The sequence below is a fragment of the Microtus ochrogaster genome, linkage group LG3, assembly GCF_000317375.1.
Source record: "Microtus ochrogaster isolate Prairie Vole_2 linkage group LG3, MicOch1.0, whole genome shotgun sequence".
NCBI classification, from domain to species: Eukaryota; Metazoa; Chordata; class Mammalia; order Rodentia; family Cricetidae; genus Microtus; species Microtus ochrogaster.
The window spans coordinates 20,437,983-20,464,973 of record NC_022029.1 but is presented as its reverse complement, the minus strand read 5'-3'; the positions used below and the strand labels follow the sequence as shown (position 1 = coordinate 20,464,973).

Sequence of the window (26,991 nt, the reverse complement as noted above, 5' to 3'; positions counted from 1 at the left end):
CATGTTTTTTAACCTACTTGATCTCCAATTTTTAACAAAACCCTAGGTTTAGTGAGCATTTATTTTTGTTGGTAGCTGGGATTAAAGAAAACACTACCGTACTCAATTTATATGTGAAACATTCCAGCATAAACAACGGAATTGATGTACATGATTGAGAGCTAAACTGAAGGGTTAAAAGAAGGGGGGTGGGAGGGGTACTGTTCTCCGTTGTGACCAAACCTGCAGCAAACACCTTCAGTAAGGAAAGACTCCCTGCTGACCACAGCTGAGGGTACAGGTAACCAAGAAGCAGAGAAAGGGAGTGGCTGAATTCGGCCAGCTTCCTCCTTTCCCCCTTCTTCAATCCAGAACCCAGCATATTCAGGGACAATCTCTGTTTAGTCTCTCCAGCAATGACTTCAAACAATGACATGCCCAGAAGTATGTCTCCTAGGCATCTCTAACCAGCTAAGTTGAAAATGAAGGCCAACCAGCATAACCACTGTGGTATTTTAATGAACTATAAACAGAAGGAAAATTAAGTAAACTCTTCTAGAAAAAAAATATTTTTTTAAAACTTGAAGTAACCTGATTTTAGTGTTTAAGCATTTTCTTTTCATAATATTTAGTATTGACAAATATTTGAGAAAGACCCAAATTTATGGTCTACTAATTTTATATGTGGTACTCTTTCAAAAATATTTTTATGTTTGACTTAACAATAGAATTCTATTAGGTAGTATATGTAACATAACTTAATCTATATTTACATACTAGGTAACAAAACAATTCCATACTTGATACATTTATAAACAAAAATAGATAAGATTATAAGCATAAAATATCTAAGTTAAATAACTCAGTGTTCTTCTGCTGAGAAGGGACACCATGACCATGGTAATGAAAAGCATTTAATTAGAGCCTGCTTACAGTTCAGAGGTATAGTTCATTGCCATCATGATGGGCGGGGGGTGCCTAGAGGCAGACATGAAAAGAATCTGAGAGTTCTGCATCCAGGTCTACAGGCAGCAGAAAGAGAGACACTGGGTCTATCTGGTTTGGCCTTTTGAAAACCCAATGGCCACCCCAAGCGACACATTTCCTCCAACAAGAACACAACTACTTCAACAAGGCCACAACAAGGCCCCAAACGAAGAATCCACATGGTAGAAAGACAGAACTGACTCCTGCCAATTGTCTTCTGATATCCACACTTGCATACAACCCCTCCTCCCACAAAACAAATAAATGTAAAAAATAAAATGGAACTATCACCAACATGATAACATTGCAATAAATTCCATCTAAATAATAAAGTAAATAACAAAACATGGCAATGCTTTTTGATAAGCCACCTATTTTTACTGTAAGAATTTATATTAGTTTCCAATAATATTTCATACTTAATTTTTACTAAAAACTTACTATGTGTACAATCACATCATTAAAATAATAAACTCTACCATTATGAAAATATATCTTTTGATTCTTTTAAAAGCAATGTTAGATCTGGAGGACTGGATCAGCAGTGACCAGTGCTTGCTGCTCTTCCAGAAGACCTGAGTCTGGACTCCAGCAACCAAGTTCCATGACTCACAATGGCCCATAACTCCAGCTCCAAAGGATCTACCATCCTCTTCTGACCTACACTAGACACTGCACTCACATGCATAAACCCACAATCAGACATATACATACATAATAACACAAATAATAGAGATGCAGTTCAGTCAATAGAAGCCTTTTACAAAGTCCTGGTTTCGATTCCCACCACTGAATAAACTGGGCGTGAAGTTGCACACCTTGGATTCTAGCTGTCAGCTGGTGGAGGCAGGAAGGTAAGAAGTTCTGGTCATCCTTGGCTACATAGAGAGTTTTAGGCCAGCTTGGGATACATGAGAGTTTATCTCAAGAACAATACAAAAAAAAGAAACCAAGTAACTCTAAGTTTTGTGACTGAAAGAAAAAAGAATTAAAAAAAATAACCAAATACTTCCAATCCATACAACAAAATCATTACTGCATAAAAATACTATTTGGCAGATGAAAATTGCACAAAAATATGATACATATATGTAGTTTTATGAGATTTAAAATAAAGTGCTGAGTTTCAAGAACCCATTGACAAATGTTTGCAGTATGTATGATGCACATATATTAAACCCTAAAAAGATAAGTTCTGTGTTGTATTTCAATTCAACATTTCATTCTGAAGTTTGTCATCCTCAGACACATGCCTAAGAACCATTAACAAGCATTCGACTGTGGTGTCAAAGGTTTTATTGTTCGGGTAAACACTGCCCTCTTCTGGCAATTGGAAATAGTTGTGGAGCTACACAAAATTCTTTATGGGTTATTACTGCAAACCACTCAACAAATTATGGACACTAGCTAATCAGTAAATGTTCTTGGCTCAAATCGTCCCACCTCCCCCTCCCAAAAACAAAAACTCCTCACAGCAATGAAGAAGCTTATCAGAATGTTCAAACAGGGATGCTTTAAAAAGAAAATAAATTAGACAGTCTAAATTCTCCAGTAAATCAACCACTCACAAGACACTGGATCTTGAACTAACTCTATAGCCACTCTAGACCTTAATTCCTATTTAAAAGATTACTTAACTAAGTCATTAATGGAGTTCTTCAGCCTTCGTGTGCTTCTAGATTTAGAAGAAAACAACAAATACTTTTCAATACCCTAGTAAAAAGTAGGCCTATTTAAGACAATCTCCATAGTTATTTGTTTTAATAAAAATTGACTGTTTATTGTTTGAATTCTCTTTTTAAAAAAGGCTCAAGCTTTATTCCTCCCTGTTCACATATTTTTTTTCTTAAACAATATACAGCAAGAATCCACTGAACTGTGAGAAAAAGTAAACTCAAGAAAGTGAGAAGTTTCTAAGAAGCGTTTTATAGTATTTCTTTTGATAAGCTGGGGGGGAGGGGGGTAAACCAAGTGCCCAAAGTTAATAGGAAAGAAAGAAACCTTCAATGATTCCATAATCTTAAATGTTGCCATGATAAATAGTTAGAAATCCACCGTTTGGGGGAAAAGAGCAGGGCACCTCGGCTTTATCTATGCCACCATTTCATTCTTCTTCCTCATCTGTCATAAATTCTTGCTCCACACTTTCTTTCTCTGATATATCCCTTCTAATTCAACTTTTCTGGCAACTATTTCGTATAGGCTCTAAGTTCCTAAAACATTCATTATACTATCTAGTCGATTGGTTTCAAAGTGTGCTCTGAGTACCAGCACTGCCAACACTTGGGACACTTAGAGGAGTGACCATCTCCCATCTCCTGGACTCCGTACACTGTACAATAGAAAAAGTGTAACATGAATACCATGTGTGATCCTATATGGTGCGATGCAGACTTTACTCAAAAAGTAAGAATATATGAACAAAGAATTTAAAAGCAGGCTAATTGCAAAGAAAAGGTTTCTGTAATTCTGTGTGTGTGTGTGTGTGTGTGTGTGTGTGTAAAACCTGCATAGGGGTCAACTCTCTTCGCACAGGGTGCAGCAGACGTTTTCTAGGACCCAGTCGCCTTCATCTTATTTCTCCAGAAAAGTCGCGTTTCCACGCAAAACACGGGTTCTCCCACACCTGAAACTACCCAGGAAGCTTCCCAGCCTCAGGAATAGGCCGACCACTGGCTCGGCACTTCCCCCTCACCACAGCTCGGCCTCCTCCACACCACCTGACCAGAGGCCCCACCCACCAGCGACCCACCCCGCCGTGACGGCAGCGAACGCGGCGGGCGAAGCCCACTCTGCGCCTGCGCGAGCAGGCCACCAGCGAGGGCGGAGCCAGCGCCGGATGCCAGTCGCTCTGGGTGGGGCTTAGGGGCCGTTCGCTGGTCTTGGGACTGGGCTCACAGCGGAAGCCGCGGTTTAGGACGGAATCTTGAGGCGCAGAGACTGACCAAAGCCGGTTCTGTAATGTAGGAGGAGCTTAGGGCGGAAGCCGGAAGCAAGGGGCGGTTTTAGGGAGAGATTAGTGTTTATAGGACGGGGCTGGGCCGGAAAGCAACGGTGTAGGCGGGGCTTAGGCACGTTACGCATGCGCACGGCGCACCCCGCGGGCTGCGTAGTTACTTTTGAACCGGGTGGCGGGGAAAAGCTGAAGGAGCTGATCCATAAGGCGGCTGTGTGCGTGAAGCTGACAACGTTCTCCGTTAGGCCTAGCGATGGCACAGCAGCTCGCCCGGGAGCAAGGCATCACCCTGCGCGGGAGCGCGGAGATCGTGGCCGAATTTTTCTGTGAGTTTTGAATGCGGCCTGAGAGCGGCCTGGCCCGGGTCCTAGGACGCGCACTGGGGCAGAACCACTGCTTGATCTCCCGCTCATTTCACCTGCAGAGGGGGGGACGCTGCGCCGCCCTGCACATACTTCGGCCTCCTGGAACGGAAAGGGTTTACCCCAGATCATCACCCCACTCGCTCTTGAAAGCTGGAGTCTATGTTGCCAGCCTCTGACCACATACTCTGTATTTACACTTAGATTGCGATACGGTGCAGGTTGGCGTTGTTGGGTTAAAGGTTTTCCGTGTCGTTTTGTGTCTACTCTGCTTTCTGGAACACTTTACAAATGTGAGTAGATGTCTATAGCTTTATTTTTTTTTCTTTTCGCTTTCAGCATTTGGCATCAACAGCATTTTGTATCAGCGTGGCATATATCCGTCGGAAACCTTTACTCGAGTGCAGAAGTATGGACTCACCCTGCTTGTAACTACTGACCCCGAGCTCATAAAGTATCTCAATAATGTGGTGGAGCAGCTAAAAGGTAATCACGTTTGGAGTTTTACATCTTCTAGGGTTATTTGTAAGGGTTACATAAGGCAATATAATATGCCTTCTCAAATATTGTGCTTCTGAAATGGGAGGAAGCAGATAATGGAGAGAAATCTCACCCTTTCTCCCACTGCTTTGAAGTAGGTTGAATGTCTGGACATTGTTTATCCATTGGTAGCTCGGTGATGTGCTGCCTGTTTGTCCAATACTTATTCCCATCTGTTTTTATTCCTTCTAGAATTCTTATTTCTTGAGTTGTGCATCACTTAGGATTTCTGTGTTTAGCCTTGTATCCCCAAACATAATCTTCCGAAATACCAATTCTAATAGCATTCCAAGCGTCTCTTATCTCTTTTGAGTTTTTATTTTATGTGTTTGGATGTTTTGCCTGGGTTATATCTGTATGTACCAGGTGCATGCATGGTTCCTGAAGAGGCCAGAAGAGAATGTCAGTTCTCAAGAAGAACAGCCAGTTCTCCTAACCATTAGACATTGTTCTGGCTTCCAGAACCTTTTATGTTAGAGTGTTTCAGTTTGTTTCAGCTATAGTTTTGTTACAGTGTTCATTGCATTTTTGTTAGCTTCACCAATAAAATGGCCTTCTTTTGGTGACCGTCTGAATGTAGTTAGCTTGACATTTCTTTAAGGCCATATTCTTTTTTTGTTTTGTTTTGCTTTTGAGACAGGGTCTCTCATAGCTCTGGCTTTTCTGAAACTTGCTATGTAAACAGGCTAACCTTGAACTCATAGAGATCAGCCTCCCAAGTGGTGGTACTAAAGGCATTCACCACTATGCCCAGCTTAAGGCCATGCTCCAAAACATTCTTTGCTATTCCTATCCACAGTAGAGTACTCATCAACACTTGGGCAGGTTGAGTATAAATTCACAAGCAAAAATGGTAGGGTATACTCTCTACAAATTTTCTCCGTCTCACATTACTGACATTTTAATCTGGATATTTAGTGGGAAGCTTTCCTGTGTATCTAAGATAATGTGGCAACATCCTGTCTGCTGCTCACCAGATGGCAACCTTCCTGGCTATGACCATCAGATACTTCTGTATATTGCCATGGGAGCCTGGTATACAAAGTTGCTTTTGGTTGAAAATTTCTTTGGTAGATTAGACAGCTAGGCTCGAAAAGATAAAGCACTTGGTAAATATGTGGAGATAGGCTTCTATTCTCAAGTGCAAAGATACACATACCTGGAGGAGTATCTCTCATCATTCTCGCAAACATGCTTCATGTTCTGCAGAATAAAACCTAAATGTAGGATGCTCTTCCAAACTGTGTATCAGGGACTAGCTCAACAGTCCAAAGAAAGTCAGAAATTTGAAAACTACTTCAGTGATTCTTACTCAAAGATAATCGAGTAAGTCTGAACAGTCGTAAGCATGACATCTGTTTTGTTGCATCTCTACCAGTGTATCCCCATAGCTCTGCATCCTAGTGTCTGTAGACCCTCTCCTTTTTTAACCCTTTCAGCTAACTTACTGCCAAGACTGATAGGTTGGAAACACAAGGTTAATTGATCACTCTGCTTAAAACATAGTTCTGGTGTTCCAGATTCTTAGAAGCAGTTTCTTTATTCAACGCATAAGATTTTATATGATATAGCATCTTGGTTTTTCATAATATATATTGTATTGTCCCTTTCTTTGCAATTATAGTATCCTGTAAAATTATATATGCTCTTCTGAGTATTTAAAGTCTGGACTTACCTCTCCTTTGTACATTTAGTGCAAAAACTAATCCTTCCTTCACCCACCAGAATGGATCGTAATTTTTTTTTATGCTCTAATGCTGTCTTTCTGTCCCTAACAGCCACCACAGATGTGGCATGGCAGTTGTGTTCACAGTGGTTAGATGAAAGCCTATGCCTTATTCTTACCCTGGATTACAGGGAAAGTACAGGTTTCACCTATTAATCGTCGCACCTATTAATAATATGGAGAATTTAAAAAGTGACTAAATTGTTAATGGGGAACTTTTCCCTTATGTGTGAAAGGGTGCCTGAAATAGTGGTCTGTAGAAGAGAGTTGTTATGGTTGGAACATAAGAGATGCCGTGTGTGTTGCAGATTGGCTCTACAAGTGCTCAGTCCAGAAACTGGTGGTGGTCATCTCTAATATTGAAAGTGGAGAGGTGCTTGAAAGATGGCAGTTTGATATTGAGTGTGACAAAACTGCAAAAGAAGATGGGTAAGTATGGATTAAATTATTTCTACTTTAATTGTTTTTTTTACAACTTCTATTGTTATGCGTTCAAGTTGTTCTGAACTGATTTCTTAACTGAGCTATGGTATGTTTTTAAAGATACTGACTTGTGAGGGACTTCTGAGTTCCTCTTAGTCTCTTAGTAGTTGTGTAGATAAGATGCTTTTTTAACATGCTGCCTTTGGCTAACTCAGTGAAATTTGACCTTCATGTTTCTGGTTATGCTAGAACTATGATATGATATGAGGGCCATTTAATCAGGTGCTTACAGGGACTGTTAACTTCAGGAGATGAACCCAGACCCATCCCTAACTTAGATGTAGCTCTACTTCATCTAATGCAATAAACTTTTTTTGAAGATTGCTCTACATCGGAAATGCCTGTTATGCTAAGCATTGTTTTCTGTAATTCCCGTAATGAAGAGCATTTTGTTCTTTAATATGTAGAAAATTTCTAGCTTATAAAAATGTTTATGTGTAATTTATCTTACTTACTAAGTAATTTGGTATTTGGATGTTAAAAATGCCCAAATTCTACCACGTTTATGTGTTAGAATCGATTTCCCTTTATCTTAGAGTTTCTGGATATATCCTTATTGGGAATGGTTGAGAACCTTACTGACCATAATGCACTGAATGACCTGATACTAAGATCAGCCCTAAAGGATTATGGGATGGACAGATGCAGATGCAGTAGCCCAAGAATATCATTAGCCGTTAATCTTTAGTCTCCTTATGTATTGGTTCTGTGTTGTTGGAAGCATTTTGCTCAGATGAATGGTCACCAGTGTGTGATAATTAATTTAATGAAACCTAGCATGAATCATTTGTTTGGTTCCTTTATAGTGTTTGTAGAGAAAAGTCACAGAAAGCCATCCAGGATGAAATCCGTTCAGTCATCAGGCAGATCACAGCTACTGTGACTTTTTTGCCACTGCTGGAAGTTTCTTGTAAGTATTGTACAACCTTAAATTTTCTGTGGGAAATGTATGCTACTGTTGGGAGGATCCCGTTTATTAAATCTCTTGATTTATCACTGCCTTGTAATATAAGTGGGATATGGGAAGCAAAATGCAGCACGAACCACACATGTGTGTTCCAGAAAAAGTGAGGGCAAGGACTGAGGAGATGGCTCAGTGAATAAAGTACTTGCTTAGCAAGCGTGAGGTCCTGACTTAGGGTCCCCAGCACCAGGACCCTCCAGGTGGTTATGGTGGCCCACCTATATATAACTCCAGCCCAGAACACCATGGTGGGATCACCAGAGCAACCGGCTAGCAAAACTAGCCATCCTGGTAAGCTCCACCTTGGCTTGAGAAATCCTTCCTCAGTGAATAAAGTGGAGGGGCAATCATTAGCTTGGGAACTCCACACGTGTGCTCCCCACACACACTCAGAAAATGAGAAAAAAATGAAAACACTGAAAAAAGTGAAGATATCAACAGTACCTTCTCAGAGTTTCTTACAACTCCTTTTCCTATCACTTTCTACCACAAAGTATATTCGTTTCTAAACTCGGTTTTCTTGAGGAAAATAATGAGAGCAAGCTAAGCTAGCTCTTTAGCGAGGGGGTTTCAAATAAGTTCCAGTGAGAACGGTGAGGACAGCTTCAAATCTTAAGTACTGTAATCTCGTTTCCAACTTAGGTTCATTTGATCTGCTGATTTACACGGACAAAGATTTAGTTGTACCTGAAAAATGGGAGGAATCAGGACCCCAGTTCATTACCAATTCTGAAGAAGTCCGTCTACGCTCATTCACTACCACAATCCACAAAGTGAACAGTATGGTGGCCTACAAAATCCCTGTCACTGACTGAAGAGAAGGTGAGGAAACAGTGAAATTAGCATTCTCAAGTGTTGTTTTTCCAGAAATTAAATCAAATATACTTGATACATTCTCTTCCCTTGGTTCATTTTCAGGTAAAGAAAGCCAGGATCCTTCTTTGATAAACGTTCCTTGTTGTTCCATTTCTTGGGTTCCTCCTGGACTTGCCATAAAGTCAGCATAACAAGACTGTTGCACATTAAGGCAATCTTTGTCAAACATTGTGGAGTGGAGTCCTTTAAAAGTGGTCATTGTAGATAGGAATTCTTTTGTTAGAAAGCTAAATGAATCCCTAACCGTTTAGCTCAGGAATCTTGACCAGGAAATAGAGAAGTATATAATGTAAATACAGCAGAAGGAACTGAGGCTTTGTTTAGTTCTGAGAGTCATGAATACTGCCTTACTGGGTCCTTTTGTCATTTCTCTTTGTATATAGACCCCATATTGAAATACATGCTAATTCATTGATTTTAGTGTACATACCATGAATTCACAAAGCAATAGATGCTGATTAGTTTCTGTAATAAAGAACTCTTGTTTTTAATGTTTCATAAAATCAAGTTTTAAATGACAGTGATACAAAAAATTAAGTTTACTTGTGTTTTACATTTGTGTTATAGTGTCTATATAAATAGTGTGGTGTTATGGTCAGATACTGCAGTAAATTGAATGAGTGGGTTGTTCACTTTGGTCATTTGCTGCCTTTTGATCACAACAGTGCAGGTAATGTGAAGAGACAATGCCCTTTGAAACTAGTTCAAATACTACCTACAGTATCCTGGTTTTTGGGTTTTTCCTGTCATATACATTTATTCTCAAGTTGTCATATCAACATTTTAATGACATTTCAAGTAAAAACTGAAATGGGTAAAAGTCATTACCAGACATTGTCTGTGCTATCAATTCAGTTATTAGACAGGGACTCCAGTGGCATCGCTCCTTGGAGAGGTAAATTGGGGTGTGAATAGTAACGATAGTAGTTTTTGATAAGTTCTAAGTTTTTTTTTTCTGTCTATAAACTTGGTTTCCCTTTGATTAACATATAATAACAATAGCAAACAAGTTTAAAGTATTTGTCAGGCAACAAGACTTTTGTGAATATACTTACAGATTTAACTACCCTGGACAACAGACTTCAAGACACATGCTATCATTAAACTCCCCATCACAGGAAGCATGCCAGCCCAAGGGCTCAGGTCCAGAACCACATAACTCAGATTGAGCATCAAGGAAGCTTAAGCCTAGACAGGTACAGGATGCTATTCTGTTTCTCTAGCGCAGCCAAGTACTGCAGTATCAGGAGGGAATGGGTAAGAGGAACAGCCAAACACAGTTACTGTGTTAAGGGTGCAGACACCATGTAATGAGCCGTGTGCGCATTTGTTACGTTCTTTCCTCAAAATCACTTCAAGTAGGATCAAAACACTCCCGATTAAAATGATTCTAAGTAATTGTATTTTAGAACAGAAATAAAGCTGTGCTGTCCAACAAGTATTCCCCCTTTAAGTTGAACCTGGTAAACTAAAACCTTTATTTATTATAGCAACTCTAGAATGTTCTCCAAATCTGGAACCATGTATACACACATTGCTTGTGGTTGTATACATTATATCACATATTGTGAGTGGTGGTGGCTCACTCTGCGGATGGATTTTATCTAGAAAAGTTACCAAAATACTTTACGCTAAAAAGGGCAGACAGTGTTAAGAGCTCAACAGTATTAAAGTGAAAGTAAATTTGGAAAGAAAAAAAAATGAGTTTTCTAAATATTCAGCAACCATGATGCTTACTTTATCAAAGGGGCCCTATATCTTTGACCTTGAATTCTATAGATGAGTCTGAGTTCCTTCCCTCAACCACCAAACTTTATTTCTGTTCCTCTTCCTTATTTATTTATAAATATGGGTGGTAATTTTCTTTATACAAACTCCATCCTATTTTCTGGATTATGGCACCCTCAGACAGGATGGTCCAAGAATGCAGCATGTCTTTGAGCTACCCAGACAAGTCCTGCCTTCGTTAACAGCTCAGTGTAAGGGCTTTCCACAGTCTCTTCATTTTCATGTTTGTGGAGTGAACAGTCATTTATCCATTCCCAGAATGTCAGAGATCCACTACTATAACTATACAGACTGTTTAGCCTAAGCAGTCCTCAGTATTAACTTGTGTCAAGAGAGGCATTCTAGCAGTCACTGCTGCCATCTGCTGGTCTTCCTGTGAAAAATTAGATTTCAGAAAAAGCAGTGCACAAAGGCCCAAGTGTGTCAAGTTGATGTAGAATGCAAGCATCATCAGTAAGTAGTATCAGAAACCCTGTGTCTCCTTGAAAATGAAGATACAGCACAGCGTTAAGTCCATGACCAGCAGTGATGACTGGAAAGCTGATCATGGTGCTCAGAGAGTGGTTGACTGAACCAGCAGCGATGACCCATAGTACCCCTGACAGGAAACCTGGTCAGACTGCCTCTGGATACAGCTTTGGCCTATTTCATGGCTACACAATAGGCACAGAGTAGACTACTACTGGAGTGTGCAGAAAAAGTCAAATGATACCAACTAGCACCTGCATATGTGCTGTCATATCTTCCTGTGGTCCTTCATGTAAACAATTGGTACAAATGTAGATGCATAGAGTATTTGAGATATCACTGCAAGGCTGCATCCACAATGCAGTAGTACATGGCAGGAAGACTAGTCACCCAGGAGGAAATGGCACGGGTCTTCGGTTGTGTTGATTACAGACACTGTCATCAGTGTGCGTTGTCCACAATGCATGGGTTATTCAGAATTTCACTTTTGATAAGGTGAGAGCACTTACAGCTGTCAGTCCAGCTCCAAAGTGATTCAGCGTGGGGCTTGACACTTCTGCATCCTTTCCAAACAAGCCAAAACTTGAGCTTGCCCAGCCATTAAGGTTTTAAATGATCCTCAAATAGGGTTCCCAAGAGGTAAACCAATGGTTTTGATCATTGTTCCCTGTTGCCGAAATGCAGCCAGCAAGCATCACAGAAGGCCAGAATTGATGACAGTGTAGTATCAAATTGACTACCACGGTGACCAACCAAATGCCAGCACAAAGCACTCACTGAGGGAACGTCTCCTCGCCAGTGTCATTTTATAAGTGGTACAAAGGTGGAGCCAAATGAGAATTACTACAGCAGAGGAAAGGTAGCCATGGTGAAGTCTGTACTGTTATTGCTCATGGTTGCATGGGTGGCAGAGAACTCTCTCACTTTCAGTTTGCTCTGAGAGTTTCTCCAGGGAGTGGCAATCTTCAGACCCACATGACCTTGGTGGGTGCTCACTACGCTAACTGCAGAACCCAACCCAGCTATTCCTAGAATCCTCTGTACTCTTAATAGTGTCAACCTCATGTTTCTTACAACTTTGAGCACCATGCTTTCAGCCAATGGCTTAACAGAGTAAATCTAGGTGGGAAAACTAAACTGAATACTCGAGAGAGAAGGCAGAGTCAAGAGAAGCCATGTAGCTGCCTGCTGGAGACAGATGCACCTGAACCTTACCAGACAGCTGGGAACAAATGAAAAGCCTCTACCAGCACACTTCCAGAGGATCTAGTATCTTCTGACCTCTCGATTGCCCACACCTGCTGCACATACAGGGAAAATACATACATAATTTTAAATTTAAAGAAAACAGAATTTTTACTGATTTCTTTTTTCTTTTACCCAATTCTTTTATTGAAAAAAAAACAATACACCTAACATACATTTATATTTTTTTTCCCTTATATTTTGGGCTTTTTGAGACAAGCTCTCTCACTGTAGCCCAGGTTGGTCCTGGAATTCATGTAGCACAGGCTGCTCAAAAATTTGCAACCTCTTCTAACTCAGCCTTCCTAGGGCTGGAATTGCAGGCGTGAACTACCATGCATGTGTTTCCTGCTTTCTGCTATAACCAGTCACATTAAATACACTGAAAACACTGCCGGTGTCCCCACTGACCATTCCCATATACTTTGTGTAAAACCATTCCTTGACCATTAAGTTCCTGTTACTCCTCCCTGAGTCTGATAGCTGACTCTGTCTCTCATTTTTACTGTTTATAAATATCTCATACAAATTAAATCCCACTGTTTATAGTGATAGTTCATTTGTGTTTTAATAAATAAAGCTTGCCTGAAGATCAGAGTGCAAAGTTAGCCACACTAGTCAGCCGTACAGTCCAGGTGGTGGTGGTGCACACCTTTAATCCCAGCACTAGAGAGGAATATAAGGCAATTTGAGACAGGAGCTTGCAGTCTGAAGATTTCGTAGAGGTTGGTTTCCAGTGGTTGGTTGGTTTGCTTTTCTAATCTTCAGCTTGAACTCCAATATCTGTCTCTGGATTTTTATTATTTGTGCTACAACTGTTTGTCAATTTGTGTATGTTTTATTATCCTGATGTCCTCAGGGTTACCCATACAGTATATCTCAGAATTCCCTTTTTACCGAGTAATATACTGTGTGTGTATGAATCACACTTTATCTGCTTTTCCATCTGTGGATGTTTTGATGCTTCCATCTTTCAGCAGTGTGAATAATGCAGTTGCAAATGTAGATCTGCATATATTTTGAGTACAGGCTTTCAATCATTTTGGGGATATACCACAAAAGACTGCAGGATTGTATGAAAATTCTGTTTTTCACTTTTTGAGGCACCAACATTTTTCTTTTCTGCAATGGATGTTATTGTTAAGGAAACTCAACAATATTGTATGTTACAACATAGCCAATTTATAATTAAATTCCACTTTCTTTCCATCTGTTCAATATATTAGTGCTGGTAAGGTTCTAAAGCCCCTTGCTAGTGGTGTAATGTTTTCAAAGCCCTTCCATTTTCAAATCATTACAACACATGTCCTTATGGTGTTTTAGGTCTATAAATGTTTATGCTTGCTATGTCTCCTTTGTGTACTGACCCTTTAAAATATATAATACCTGTTGTATTTTGTCTTTTTGATTGAAAGTCTTTATCTTGTGTTGGTACAGCCATTTTTGCTCTCTTCTGCTTGTGTTCTGCCTGGAATGAATATTTTCACCCCAGAGTTCCGCTGGTGTGCTGCTGCTCCTTCTCCCAGAGCCCCTTTAACAATGACATTGGAGAGAGATTCAGTGTTAGCTAATACACATACTAACTATATCATGAATAAGGTGTCATTGGCATATCCTTTCTGTCTAATGGCAAATACTTTAAAGGTCCATTCTCCTGCCTTGTGAAAGAAGTTCGCAGCTGGTTGGGACTTTCAGGTGTATACTCTGCACTTTCCTGTTTGATTTTGTTTTTGTTTTGTTTTGTTTGTTTTTTGGTTTTTTGATTGAGGATGTCTCTGTATAGCCCTGTCTGTCCTGGAACTTGCTCTGTAAACCAGACTGAACTTGAACTTAGAGATCTGCCTGCCTCTTCCTCCTGACTGTTGGGATTGAAGACATGCACCACCACTACAAAACTATTTTAATCCTAGCATTAATCCTAGCATTTCTAAGGTAGAGGCAGGAGGATCTCTGAAGATCACTACACTGAGATGTAGTGCTGTCCCCTGGTGCTTCCACAAGCGGTATCTTATAAGTGTGGAAAAACAAACCTAAGCCCTCTTATTTGGTCCACTGACTGACACTGCAGACTTAATTCCCAGCTTTGAAGGGTTCCTGAGCTAAAGGGAGGTCACTGATTGAAAACTGGCATCTGTGACTTGGAATGGCAAGGTGGGGGATGATCCTAAGAGGCTGCAGGTGCTGAATTTTCAGATTCTGAAGGTCTCTCAACTTCAGCATTCCAACTGCAACCTGTGATGGTGTTCTATCTGCCTTTGCCTGAGGGAACAAATCTTGTCACATCAGCAGAGCAAGCAGTGTCCTTTCCTACAGAAGATGACAGGACTGACAACTCTGATGTCCTTCAGGGCCTATCTATCATTTTGTGGACCTGTAACTAGACTCAAGGCTAAATAAGCCCCTAGAGGTGAGATACACAGTGTGGTCCACGAGGAGGTTTGCTGTATTTCCAAAGAACTTAACGACTTTGCCATTTCGTTCAAGTACATGTCTGGGGAATATGTGTGGGAGTGGATTTTAAAGTTGTGGGTTAATGGCAGAGGAATATAAAACAGAATCACTCTGAGTTTATTGATATGAGTTCACTGAGCAGAGCTTTCAGGGTTAACATTGAGACTCACACATTTTTAAAAACATCAAGAGATTGCTGAAGTATATGTCCAAAGATGACCTACTGAGAAAGGGGCTGAAGGTGCCTCATATCCCTTGGTGTAGTGTTAATGGAAGGGTTTTAAGACTCAGGGTAATTACAATGTTTGTGTTAGGAGCCAATTTTCTCCTAAAATCATTGCAGAAACCATCACCCTAGGGGAGTCTGCAGAGAACCTCACACCCCTAATTATGTTAGGAATTGTTCTATTGACAGAGCCTACCCCACACCCAAATTTGCTGATGGAGAGCTATCTGGAGAGATATGGGTTTGCAGAACCCACCCCACATTCCAAACTATCTAGTTTCCTAGGTGTGGCAACTCGTGACTTCTTGGCCTGCAGTGACCTGACCGAAGATAACCTCCTGCCTACGTGACCAACACGGACCACGTGACCAACATGAACCACGTGGCAAGAGCTCAGACCCCTGTGCCCACCCCCCAACTCCATACCCTATATAAGTTGTACCCCTTCTCTAATAAACGGAGGCTCTGACAAATGTAGCATGGCCTTCTTCTTCTCTCCTAGCCCATTTATCTTACAGATAGTGCCTCTCCGGGACCCTGGAATAACTGACCTGCCAGACGGGTTCACTAACCCTAGACTGGTGACCCGTCGAGGCAATTACATGTTTGGATGGATTCACTGCTTAAAACCTGTCTTGGTGCTGGGGAAATGGCTCAATGGTAAAAAATACTTGCTCTTTCCAGAGGACTCAAGTTCAGTTCCCAGAAACCACATTGGGCAGCTCGAAACTAGAGTTTTACTGATAGTTACCATTCTTAATAATTACCTCCAAACTTTTACCAAGGTGGCTATACACTAGAGAAAAAGAAACTATCAGACTTTCCTGGCCTATTGGATTCAAGGGACATACATCAGCATAATAAAGGCAATTAGAGCAAGTTCATAGCCAATATCAGCTTACGTGGAAAGAAACTTTCCCTAAAATCAGGAGGTAAAGGATGTCCACTCTCTCCCTACCTATTCAATATAGTGTTTGAAGTCTAAGCTAGAACAATAAGACAATAAAGAGATATAAATAGGAATGAAGTCAAAGTGTCTTTATTTGCAGAAGCTATGAGAGTGTGATAGCTATTCTCAGTTGTTGAGTTGGCTCTGGACATACCTATGGGAGTTTTTTCTTAATTAAATCATTTGAAATCGAGAGACACACTTCTAATATGAATCTTTGAGTTAGGAAGTTAGACCTTTGATCCAGAACTTTTGAGGTAGGGAGATCCACCTTTAATCTGAACCACATCTTTTGTTGGCAGACTATTAAAAGGACATAAAAGAAGGGTGCTCTTCTCTCTTTGCCTGCTTGCTATTGCAAGAAATTTTATTCCTTTACTGACATTGGAGCCTACTTTTTCAGGAATCCATTATATACTGAAGATGCTGAGACATCTATCCTGGTAGACTGAAAAAATACTGGATTCCTGGACATTAGCTAGATACTCATTGTTGGACTGGATGGACTACAGCCTGTAAGACATTCTAATAAATTTCCTTGGAAGATAGATTGATAGATAGATAGATAGATAGATAGATAGATAGATAGATAGATATAGGTAGTTAGACAGATAAACAGACAAACAGACTCTACAGATTCTGTTCCTCTAGAGAAAGAACCCTGACAAATACAGATGATAAATGACTAAAACTTTCACCAGGAAACTCCTACATCTGTTAAACACTTTCCTCAAAGTAGCTGGATTCAAAATTAACACATAAATATCAGTAGCCTCCTATACACAAATGGCAAATGAACTGAGAAAAAAGCAGGGAAATAACACCCTACACAATAACCTCAAATAATATAAAATATCCTGGGATAATTCTTACCAAACAAGCAAAAGACTCATATGATTAAAAACGTTAACACATTGAAGAAAGAAATGGAAGAAGATATCAGATGGAAAGATCTCCCATGCTCATGGATCTGTAAGATTAACATAGTAGAAATGATCATTCTATCTAAAGCAATCTACAAATTCATTGCAATCCCCTTCAAAATTCCCTCACAATCTTCACAGAAACTGAAAAGATAATGTTTAGTGCCATATGGAAACCCAAAATGCCTAGCAAAATACAACACTCACGAATGATAAAAGAACTGCTGAAAGCATCACCATTCACAAACTCAATTTGTACTTTAGAGATATGTTAATAAAAACAGCATTGGATTGGCACAAAATCAGACATGTTGATCACTGGAATGAAACTGAAGTCTCAGGTGTAAGTCCACATATTCACCAAATTTTTGATGAAGAAGTCAGAGATATACACTGGGGAAGAAAAAGACAGAAAATGGTGCTAGTCAAATTGGATGGCTGCATCTAGAATACAAAATGCATCCATAGTTATCACACTGCATAAAATTCAACTCCAAAAGGATCAAAGACCTCAACATATGGCTAGATACACTGAATTTCATAGAAGAGAAAGTAGGGAATAGCCTTGAACTCAATGGTACAAGGAAAGACTTTCTGAATGGAATACTGGTAGTATTGGAACTAAAATCAAGAATTAATAAATGTAACCTCATGAAACTGAAAACCTCCTGCATGGCAAAAGATACCATCATTCACACAAATCAGAAGGACACAAAATGGGAAAAGACATTTACCAAGGACTAATATGAAAAGAACTTAAAAATAGACATCAAGAAAACAACATAATTTAAAAGTGGGGTACCAAGAATTCTCAAAGAGGAAACTCAAATGTCTGATAATCACTTAAAAACTTCTCAATAATTTTATTTATCAGAGAAATTGAAATAAAATATATATCAGAATGGCCAAGATCAATAAAACAAAAGACAGCTCAATATTTTGGAAAACTGTGGAATAAGGAGATCACTCTTCCATTGCCATTGGGAGTGTAAACTTGTATATCTGATGTGGGATTCCCCTCTGTATGTTGTGAAAATATTTTATTACCACTGGTTAATGAATAAAGCTGTTTCAGTTAATGGCTTAGTAGAGCAAAGCCAGGCAGGAAAGCTGAACAGAGATAAATATAGAGAGTATTAGGACTCAAGGAGACACCGTTTAGCCACACAAAGAGAAAGATGTGGCTGCCAGAACCATTCCCATAAGCCACAGCCTTCATGGTAATACACAAATTAATAGAAGTGTGTTGATTTAAGATGTAAGAGTTAGTTAATAAGATGCCCAAGCTAATGGGCCAAACAATGCTATAATTAATATAGTTTCTGTGTGATTATTCAGGTCAGGGAAGGCGGGAACTGAACAAGCCATCCCTTTCTACATATATCCATATTAAAAATCAGTGTGGCAGTTATTCATGAAGCTGGGAAGAGATTCAGCTATACCACTATTGGCCTTATACCCAAAGGGCACTTCATCCTACTACAGAAACATGTGTTTAACTATTCACTGCTGCTCTATTCATAATACCCAGAAATTGGAAAAAAACTTAAATGTACAACTCTGAATGAATGAATATAAAATGTGGTATATTCACACACTGGAATATTATTCAGCCATTAAAAAAATAAAACCATGAAATTTGCAGGTAAATGGATAAAACTAGAAAAAAGATTTTGAGTGAGGTAACCCAGACCCAGAAATACAAAAAATGATATGCATTTGTTTAGATGTGGATTTTAGCTGCTATGTCATTGATAAGGAAGCTACAATCTATATAACCACAGAGGTTAGGTATAGAGTAAGGGAATAGAGGAATGAATGGATCTCCTTAGGAATGGCATATAGAATAGATGATGCTGGATGGATGGATGGATGGATGGATGGATGGATGGATGGAAGGAAGGATGGGTGGATGGGGGAGTTGGAATGGGAAAATTAAATGGGAATAGGGAAGGAAGAGTGGGGAAAGAAAGGGGATGTTGATGGAGGAAGGTCATTGGTTAAGTAATAAAGAAACTGCTTGGCCTCATAGGTTAAAACATAGGAGGGAGGAGTAAACAGAACAGAATGCTGAGAGGAAGAGGAAGTGAGCTCAGAGGCCATGCTCCCCTCTCCCGGGCAGGCGCAATGAACTCTGACCCAGGATGGATGTAGGCTAGAATCTTCCCGGTAAGCACACCTTGGGGTGCTACACACATTATTAGAAATGGGCTAGTCCAGGTGTGAGAGTTAGCCGAGAAGAGGCTAGATAAAATGGGCCAAGCAGTGTTTAAAAGAATACAGTGTCCGTGTAATTATTTCGGGACATAAGCTAGCAGGCGGCCGGGGTGCTGGGGACGCAGCCCTGCCACTCTTATTACAACAGAATGTGGAGAGAGACAACTAAAACTAAGGAACCCTTGAGGGGTTGTATGGAAATATAATACAGTAAAAACTTACATATATATCTGAAGGTGAAATAAATTAAATCACCAACTAAAAGAGGAGACAGCCACAAATGAATATCTCTAATCACCAAAATGAAGATTCTAGTACGAGGAATAGGTTATATCTAATTGAGTTGTTAGACAAATGGGCCCCATGGAAACCATCAAACAACCCAGGCTATCACCAAGGCCATTTATTGATTGATCTCCCAAATGGGTGGTAAGGCCTTTTTGCTGAGGACAATACCCTGCAAAAATCATTGAACACAGAAAATTTGAGCTGGTGCCTATCTAGAACCTTCACCCCTATGGTTTAGTGTTCATCATTCTGGAGAGTGCTCTGCACACCATCCCAATTTCAAACCCTTCAAGCTACAGTGCCCTGCCTGCCCCCAAGATATGCTGCTGCAATAGTGGCACAAAGCTTGTGTGAACAACCAACCAATATCTGATTTGATTTAAAGGATGCACTCCATGAGATGAAACCCATACCTGACACTGCTTGGGTGATTAAGATCCTGACATGAGATAAGCCAGAAGCCTAGGGGAAAACCAAATTCAGTAGAATTTCTACATTCTGCTATAAAAACATAGCAATAAAATGACTCGTAATGGCATTCTACTATTCTCATAGATTAGTGCCTTTCTCAGCCATCATCAGAGAAGCTTCCTCTGAGAGCACATGGGAACAAATACGGAGACTCACATACAGACAATATGCAGAGTGACCTAAAACACTCAGTCCTACAGGGGATATCTCACTCAAATCTTTACCCTCAGGACTCAGGGAACTCTTTGGAAAAGGAGATAGAAAGAATGTAAGAGCAAGAGGGATTGAGAATACCAAGAAAACAAGGTCTATTTGTTGGAGACTGATGGTAACTAGGTAGGGGTGCAAGGATTAAGGAAACGTCTGAAATAAATTAAGACAGAAAACACAGGATAGCTTCGAGGGACTTCCATCTTACTCTGCACAGCCCCGAGTTTATTTCAGAGCCTGCTTATATACAAAAGCAGAACAAAGCACAGCATAGACAGTCAGTATCTAACCACAAGATTATTCCTGTCCTGGTGTAAGCAACTTCTTCTGTCTGGATTTTTCTGTCAGCTTAATCAGACCTTTCTCACAACCCTCAAGGGTACTAGAACAAGCAGAGCAGGCAAGCTTGAACTCAAGTGACGTTTTAAATCAGAATTGACTCCAGATGGAAACTGAGTCACACATGGGCTCCCACACCTTCTAAACACAGCATACCAACACACATATAAATTCAGAGACTGTGGAAGCATGCACAGGCACTGCACAGGTCTTCACTATGTAAGGTCCTAGAGCTGAGAGAAGTGGACACAGGATCGCAATCCTAACTTGGGAGCTATCTTCTTTTCATAGCCTCTTGCAAATGAAAGATAAGTGTTCTTCAAGGGAGCCTCACTAGGGAAATAAACCACTCTTAAGGCTAGTTCCCATGCCCTGTAGTAGATAATCAGCACAAAATAATATAAATGGAATATTCGCAGATACTTTACATCTGTAATATGAATTTTGTTTTTTTGTGTTTTTATAAGATTTCTGTGTGTGCAAACATGTGTGTTTCTATGTCTGTATGTGTCTCTTGTGCTTTCTCTTTGGCTCTTTTTCTTCTTTTTTCTATTCTTATCTACTTGTTTTTGTCTTATCTTAGTGTTGTTTATTGTGATGGAGGAAGGTCATTGGTTAATTAAATAAAGAAGTTGCTTGCCCTGATAGGTTAAAACATAGGTGGGAGGAGTAAACAGAATGCTGGGAGGAAGAGGAAGTGAGCTCAGACTCAACAGCTCTGCTGTCTGGAGCAGAGCTCCCGGCTCCTGGGCAGACGCGGGGATAGCTCTGCTCTCTGAAACACATGTGATGAAGCTCCGACCCAGGATGGACGTAGGCTAGAATCTTCCCGGTAAGCGCACCTTGGGGTGCTACACACCTGATTGGAAATGGGCTAGTCCAGGTGTGAGAGTTAGCCTAGAAGAGGCTAGATAGAAATGGGCCAAGCAGTGTTTAAAAGAATACAGTTTCCGTGTAATTATTTCGGGTAAAGCTAGCTGTGCGGGCAGCAAGGTGCTGGGGAAGCAGACCGCTGCTCATATTACTACATTATTGGAGGGGATGTGGTGAAGAACTGAGACAAGGAGGAAAAGGGGAACCCTAATCGGAATACATTGTATGAAACAAACCTCATTTAAACAACAGAGAATAATGTTTTAAAAGGCTGGAGCATGGTGGTAAATACTTTTATCCCAGAGTTGAAGTGGCAGAGACCAAAGAATATCTGGGGCTACCATCTTGGCATATCTGGTAAACCCCTTATCACAGGGAGAGATGCTTTCTCAAAGCTCAAGGAGAATGACATATGAAGAACCACAACCAAGGTTGTCTCCTGGCCTTAATGGGCACATTCACACACATCCTTAAGATGTGCACGCACACACACACACACACACACACACACACACACACAAACACACACTACATTGTAGAGCATGTATGTAGATATAAACTACTTTTATCTGACAATTTTTCAGGAAGCATAGATGGAATGAAGTGCAAATACATGGAAACTTCATGTTAGAGTGTTTAACTCAAGAGAAAAAATAGAAAATCGAAGCTCACATTATTTTTATGAATTCAGAGAAACTATAACTAAGAAACAGAATTAAAACTACTATTCCCGATAACTGAGATTAGATTAAAATATTTTCAAAAGCAAAACTTAAAAAGTCAGTATCAGTGCCAGGTGGTGGTGGCACACGCCTTTAATCTCAGCACTTGCGAGGCAGAGGCAGGTCTATCTCTGTGAGTTTGTGTCCTGCCTGATCTAGAGAAGCTAGTTCCAGCACAAGATCCAAAGCTCCAGAAACCCTGTCTTGAAAAAACAACGAACAAACAAAAAAGTATCACTAAAGGGCTTCCTTTGAGTGACCTCAGCATCAAGGGAACATTTATGATATAAAGTAAAAAGGAGAGAGTAAGAAAATTCCTGTAGAAATTTCAACTTATGGTGTACAATGGACTTAAAGGACTCTATAGTATTTAGCAGCAGAAATATCACAAGAATGTATATGTGTTATACCATAAATTATATTTAAATATGTGAAGAATCTTGATTTGCTACAAGTACTATCAAACAGTTAATGAAAAGTCTGTTTTTGAGAAAAAGAAAGTGTTGAGGCTTCCCTAGCCTCACTCCTTGCATACAACCATCTGTCTATCCAGTTCCCCGAGATACAGTGACCTCTTCTGACCACCCCGGTCACCAGAAATTCACACATGCACACAAGCTGGCACAACATTCTCCATATAAATTAAAATAAATATATTTTAAAGAAAAATACAATTTTTTTTTTTTACAAAATCTGGTGGTATTTTGACCGAATGTTTTTCAGCATATTGATTATTCTGTTATCAGAACTGATTTGTATTAAAGGAGTAATTGTGGGATAAACATTCATCACAATCTTCTGAACACTCAGGATGACTGGGTTGTACATCCATAACAGGACTGCAGTGGATGAGATGATGAAGTCCACCCAGTACATGACCACAAAGAAAGTCACCAGCAGCAAGATGGTCTGGGTAGCCTTTTTCTCAGGGGATGCTCTCGGGTGGCTGAGGCTGTGAAGATATTGGCATTGTCTCTGATGTCTGAACAAGATTATCACCATGTATGCACTTGTGGTCAGCATAATTCCTACAAGAAATATATCTCTGGAGGTTGTCACTGTTAACACCAGTATCCTGATGATGTAGTTTGTGGGGAAGAGTGAGCAGGATTTAGTGACCTTCATCTGATTGGTCTCACTTGCATTGGTAAAACCACCGACATAGATGATCAGGTTGCTATTGAATGACAAATTGAGAGACCAAATATAGAAGAAAGCATTGATTATGTACTTCTTTAGCTTAAGTTTAAAGTTCGCCAAGAAAGAGGTACTGGGACTGATAGTGACAGCCTGGAACACACTCAGGAGGCAGGTGATGCAGATGGAGAGGCCTCTCATCACCCTGTGTATGTAAAACACTGTCTTGCATTTGATGTCATTCTCAATGTTCTGTGACTCAAATATGTCTGTAACCCAAACAACCCCTCCAGTGAGGAGCAACATTGTGTGGATGAAGGTCAGTTGACAAGAGATCAGGTCCATGGGCTTAGATCTGTGACATAGGATTATGAAAGTGTAGAAAACAAGGAGAAATATATTGGCAAGGACTCCAAGTCCAGCTTGGAAATACAGGACATCGTTTAATGAGGACAAAGTGGGAAATGTAGTCATCTTAAAAGCATAGTGGAAGCATATTTCATATACCTAGAAAAATAATAGAGTATACATCAAACTTGTGACTCACTCGTCAACATGTCTTTATCATCACTGTCTTTTACCTACCTATTCTTGATTTATCTGTCACTTTATTTTTATTGTTCCAGACTAGATATGGCCTATATTTCTATATAACCTCCATGTAATTTCTGTATATATAGCATATTGTGCATAATAAATGCATTGTCACCCACATCCTATACAAAATTTACATTTTGTGTGCATGTATTGCATTGTGGACCTCACGTCTTAGAAAAATCAATCCTACTGATTTATATTGCCTTATTTTATACTTAACACCTAAAATGGTAGTGATGAACATAGTATTAATCATACTTGTCGAACTGAACAAAAATTATTCTGATCTGGGAAAAATCAGAAATCAAAAAAATCAAGTGAGTTAGCCTCATAGTCCATAGTTTTAACAAGCTCTTTTTTGAACTATCCAGGTTTAGATTCATAATTCTAATGGAATCACAGTAATAAATGCATGATAACCCTACTATTTTAGGCAGTAAAAAGTCTATCTCAATTCATCTGGTTTTATAAATATTTATGAACTCTTACATCCCTTAGGTCTGGAACTGAAGACATAGCTACAACTGGAGACCATTAGTGCACTTTCCATGCCTTGTGAATTGTATAACCATTATGCTCATAAATGGTCCCACATGTCTCTCTGTTTAGTTCCAATCTCATTTAAACCTTTTGTGAACTTGACTTCAAGTTCTAACTCCCAGCTAACTAACTCCCAGTTTCTGAGACAACTATTTTTTCTTTTCCTTTTTGAGGGCAGGGAGGAGATAAAATGGTAACAATGTGAATCCTTGTGTCTTCTTCAGCCATTTGTATTGTTATTTTAAATACCTACATCCTCCTTCTGTATTTAATCCCCTTCCCCTTCCCTAAGGAGCCTCCCCACCTGCTTTCCCATCCCCCTTATCGGATCAATTGTATTCTGCTATTCCCTCTACCTTACTCCCATCTTTTTCTGGATTTGTCTCCTCCTCCTCTCGAAGGAGCCCGTTTCCCTCTCTCCCTGATCAGCTCTTTCCCTTCTATTACTTGTCCCTCTCCATTCTTCCCTCCCACCACCCCCATCCTGGCCATGGTCCCAGTTTGCTTTCCTGGTATCTGTAGACACTACAGGCTACATACTCAAATCTGCAGAAGTGGAGCCAGGAGCCTCTAACAGGAGAAAACATGCCACACTAAAGAAACACTATTTTCAGCACATTGTGACAAACATGAACTTGCCACAGATGACCATATAGTGATGCTGTTTTGGAATTTCTGTTTTAAAAGAGATTCTTTCCAATGCAGTGGAAATCAAGGTCCTCAGTGTTATCACACATCAACACACAGACAGTTTTATAATTTTAATCAACATTCTTAACCTTTGGTAACGATGTTAGTTATTTGGCTCTGGGACAAGTGTCATTATTTTATCAAATTAATTTAATTAGGTACTTTAAAATTGGCTTTGTGATAGAAATAGAAAACAGTTACCTTGATTAAGATTTTTCTGGCCTGGGTCTGAAAAAGCCTGGGATAAAACAGGACTCACTGAACATAGCGGACAATGAGGACTACTGAGAACTCAAGATCAATGGCAATGGATTTTTGATCCTACTGCATGTACTGGCTTTGTGGGAGCCTAGGCAGTTTGGATGCTCACCTTACTAGACATGGATGGAGGTGGGTGGTCCTTGGACTTCCCAAAGGGCAGGGAACCCTGATTGGCCTTTGGGCTGACGATGGAGGGGGACTTGATTAGGGGAGGGGGAGGGAAATGGAGGTGGTGGTGGGGAAGAGACAGAAAGCTTTAATAAATAAATAAATTTAAAAAAAAGATTTTTGTGAGAAAAGAGTGACCAATTGTATTTTCAAGTTGACTACCATATTCCACATACACTAATTAATGCAGGTATGTAAAAAGATAATGCAGAAGTTAGTGGGTCCTACATGTCTCTAACTGTAAAATCTCCCCATGGATATGAGATCATAAATCATATACTTTATATTTACATGATTTTTACTCCTAAAAAGCATAATCTAGTAAATGAATAGATTCATCCCAATCGCAAGAGCCAAGCATCTATTTCTCCTACAAACATACATCTAAAGAAGCTTCACCATGGTGAACTGTGTTTTAAAATCTCCAGGACAGGAACCCGTGAGATGCTCAGTGTTAAGAGCACATTTGTTCTTGTGGAAGACCTGGGTTTGATTTTCCAGTATCGACATGGTGGTTCATGACCATTTATAACTAGTTCCAGGGGCTCCATTGCCTTCTTCTGAATCAGGCAAGCAAGTGGTGCACAACATGCATGCAGACAAAACACATATGTATATATAATGAAATAAATAAATCTTAATAAATAAAAGTTCCAGAATAAAATCTCATTCAAGTGTTGATCTCCAAACTGTAAGAACTGTAGCCCAGTGCTCTACTGGACCCCGACCTGCCTGCCACAATCTTCCTTTTGTCCCCGGCTCATTGGTCTACCAGCCGTCCCTGCTTAGGTGCTGAGAAGCTCCATCTGGAAGGGTGAGTGTGTGCTATCCAGGGGCGGCCTGTCCCAGAAGAGAGCATAAACACCCCTCCCCCAGCTCCTTCTTCAGGGCTGTCTTTCTTACACACGACCCCTCCCCAAGCCTGCTTGATCTGCAAGGTCCATTGCTCAGGAACAGGTTTCTGCTCCTACACTAAGGCTACCCACCCAGAGCGGTGAGTTCCTGCCTACCGGACAGCCTCAAGGACCCCCAAAGGAAGCACGGGCACCTTCAGCTTGCACGGCAGGGTCTCCTGTGTTCTACTCGACCCAACCCTGCCCCCCAAGTTCTCCCGTTTGTCCGCGGGTCATTGGATTACCAGGTGTCCATGTTTCGGTGCTGAGGAGTTTCATCTGGAGGATAACAGTTCCTGCTTCTACACTGAGGAGATACACCCAGAGAGTCAGTCACAGCAAAGTCTGGACCAAGACACCAGGCCTCTCCTGGCTCCATTTGAAGGAAGAGATGGGAAGGCGCCAATGCAAGAATTCCTCCAACAACCTGAAAGGCAACATGACACCACCAGAATCCAAGGATCCCGAAATAAGAAGAACTGTACACCCTACTCCAGAAGAATTAGAAGAAATCGACTCAAAAGTTAATTATATGAAAATAATAGAGGACCTTAAACAGGAGGTGAAAAACTGCCATTAAACAATTAGAGATTACAAACAAAAAGGTAGAGGAAATGAATAAATCGCTCAAAGATACCCAAGAAAATCAAGAGAAACAAGGA

At 40.2% G+C, this 26,991-nt stretch overlaps 2 protein-coding genes and 1 pseudogene across 2 annotated transcripts; 1 reads left to right on the top strand and 2 right to left on the bottom strand.

Moving 5' to 3' along the window:
- The first annotated feature begins 3,818 nt into the window (after positions 1–3,818).
- Positions 3,819–9,695, top strand: Mad2l1 (mitotic arrest deficient 2 like 1). Its single transcript, XM_005360625.3, has 6 exons — positions 3,819–4,248; positions 4,624–4,770; positions 6,859–6,979; positions 7,840–7,943; positions 8,640–8,819; positions 8,916–9,695. Exons 1-5 carry the CDS (start codon positions 4,176–4,178, stop codon positions 8,810–8,812), a joined length of 618 nt encoding a protein of 205 aa, XP_005360682.1. The 5' UTR covers positions 3,819–4,175; the 3' UTR covers positions 8,813–8,819; positions 8,916–9,695.
- LOC101991204 lies at positions 9,696–11,963 on the bottom strand (annotated as a pseudogene).
- Positions 11,964–22,727: 10,764 nt separating this feature from the next.
- On the bottom strand, positions 22,728–24,293 carry LOC101990924 (putative vomeronasal receptor-like protein 4). The gene is made up of 2 exons (XM_005360638.1): positions 24,285–24,293; positions 22,728–23,654 (listed from the first exon to the last, which is right to left on the bottom strand). The coding sequence occupies exons 1-2, from the start codon at positions 24,291–24,293 to the stop codon at positions 22,728–22,730; spliced, it is 936 nt and encodes a 311-aa protein (XP_005360695.1).
- Between the last annotated feature and the right edge of the window lie 2,698 nt (positions 24,294–26,991).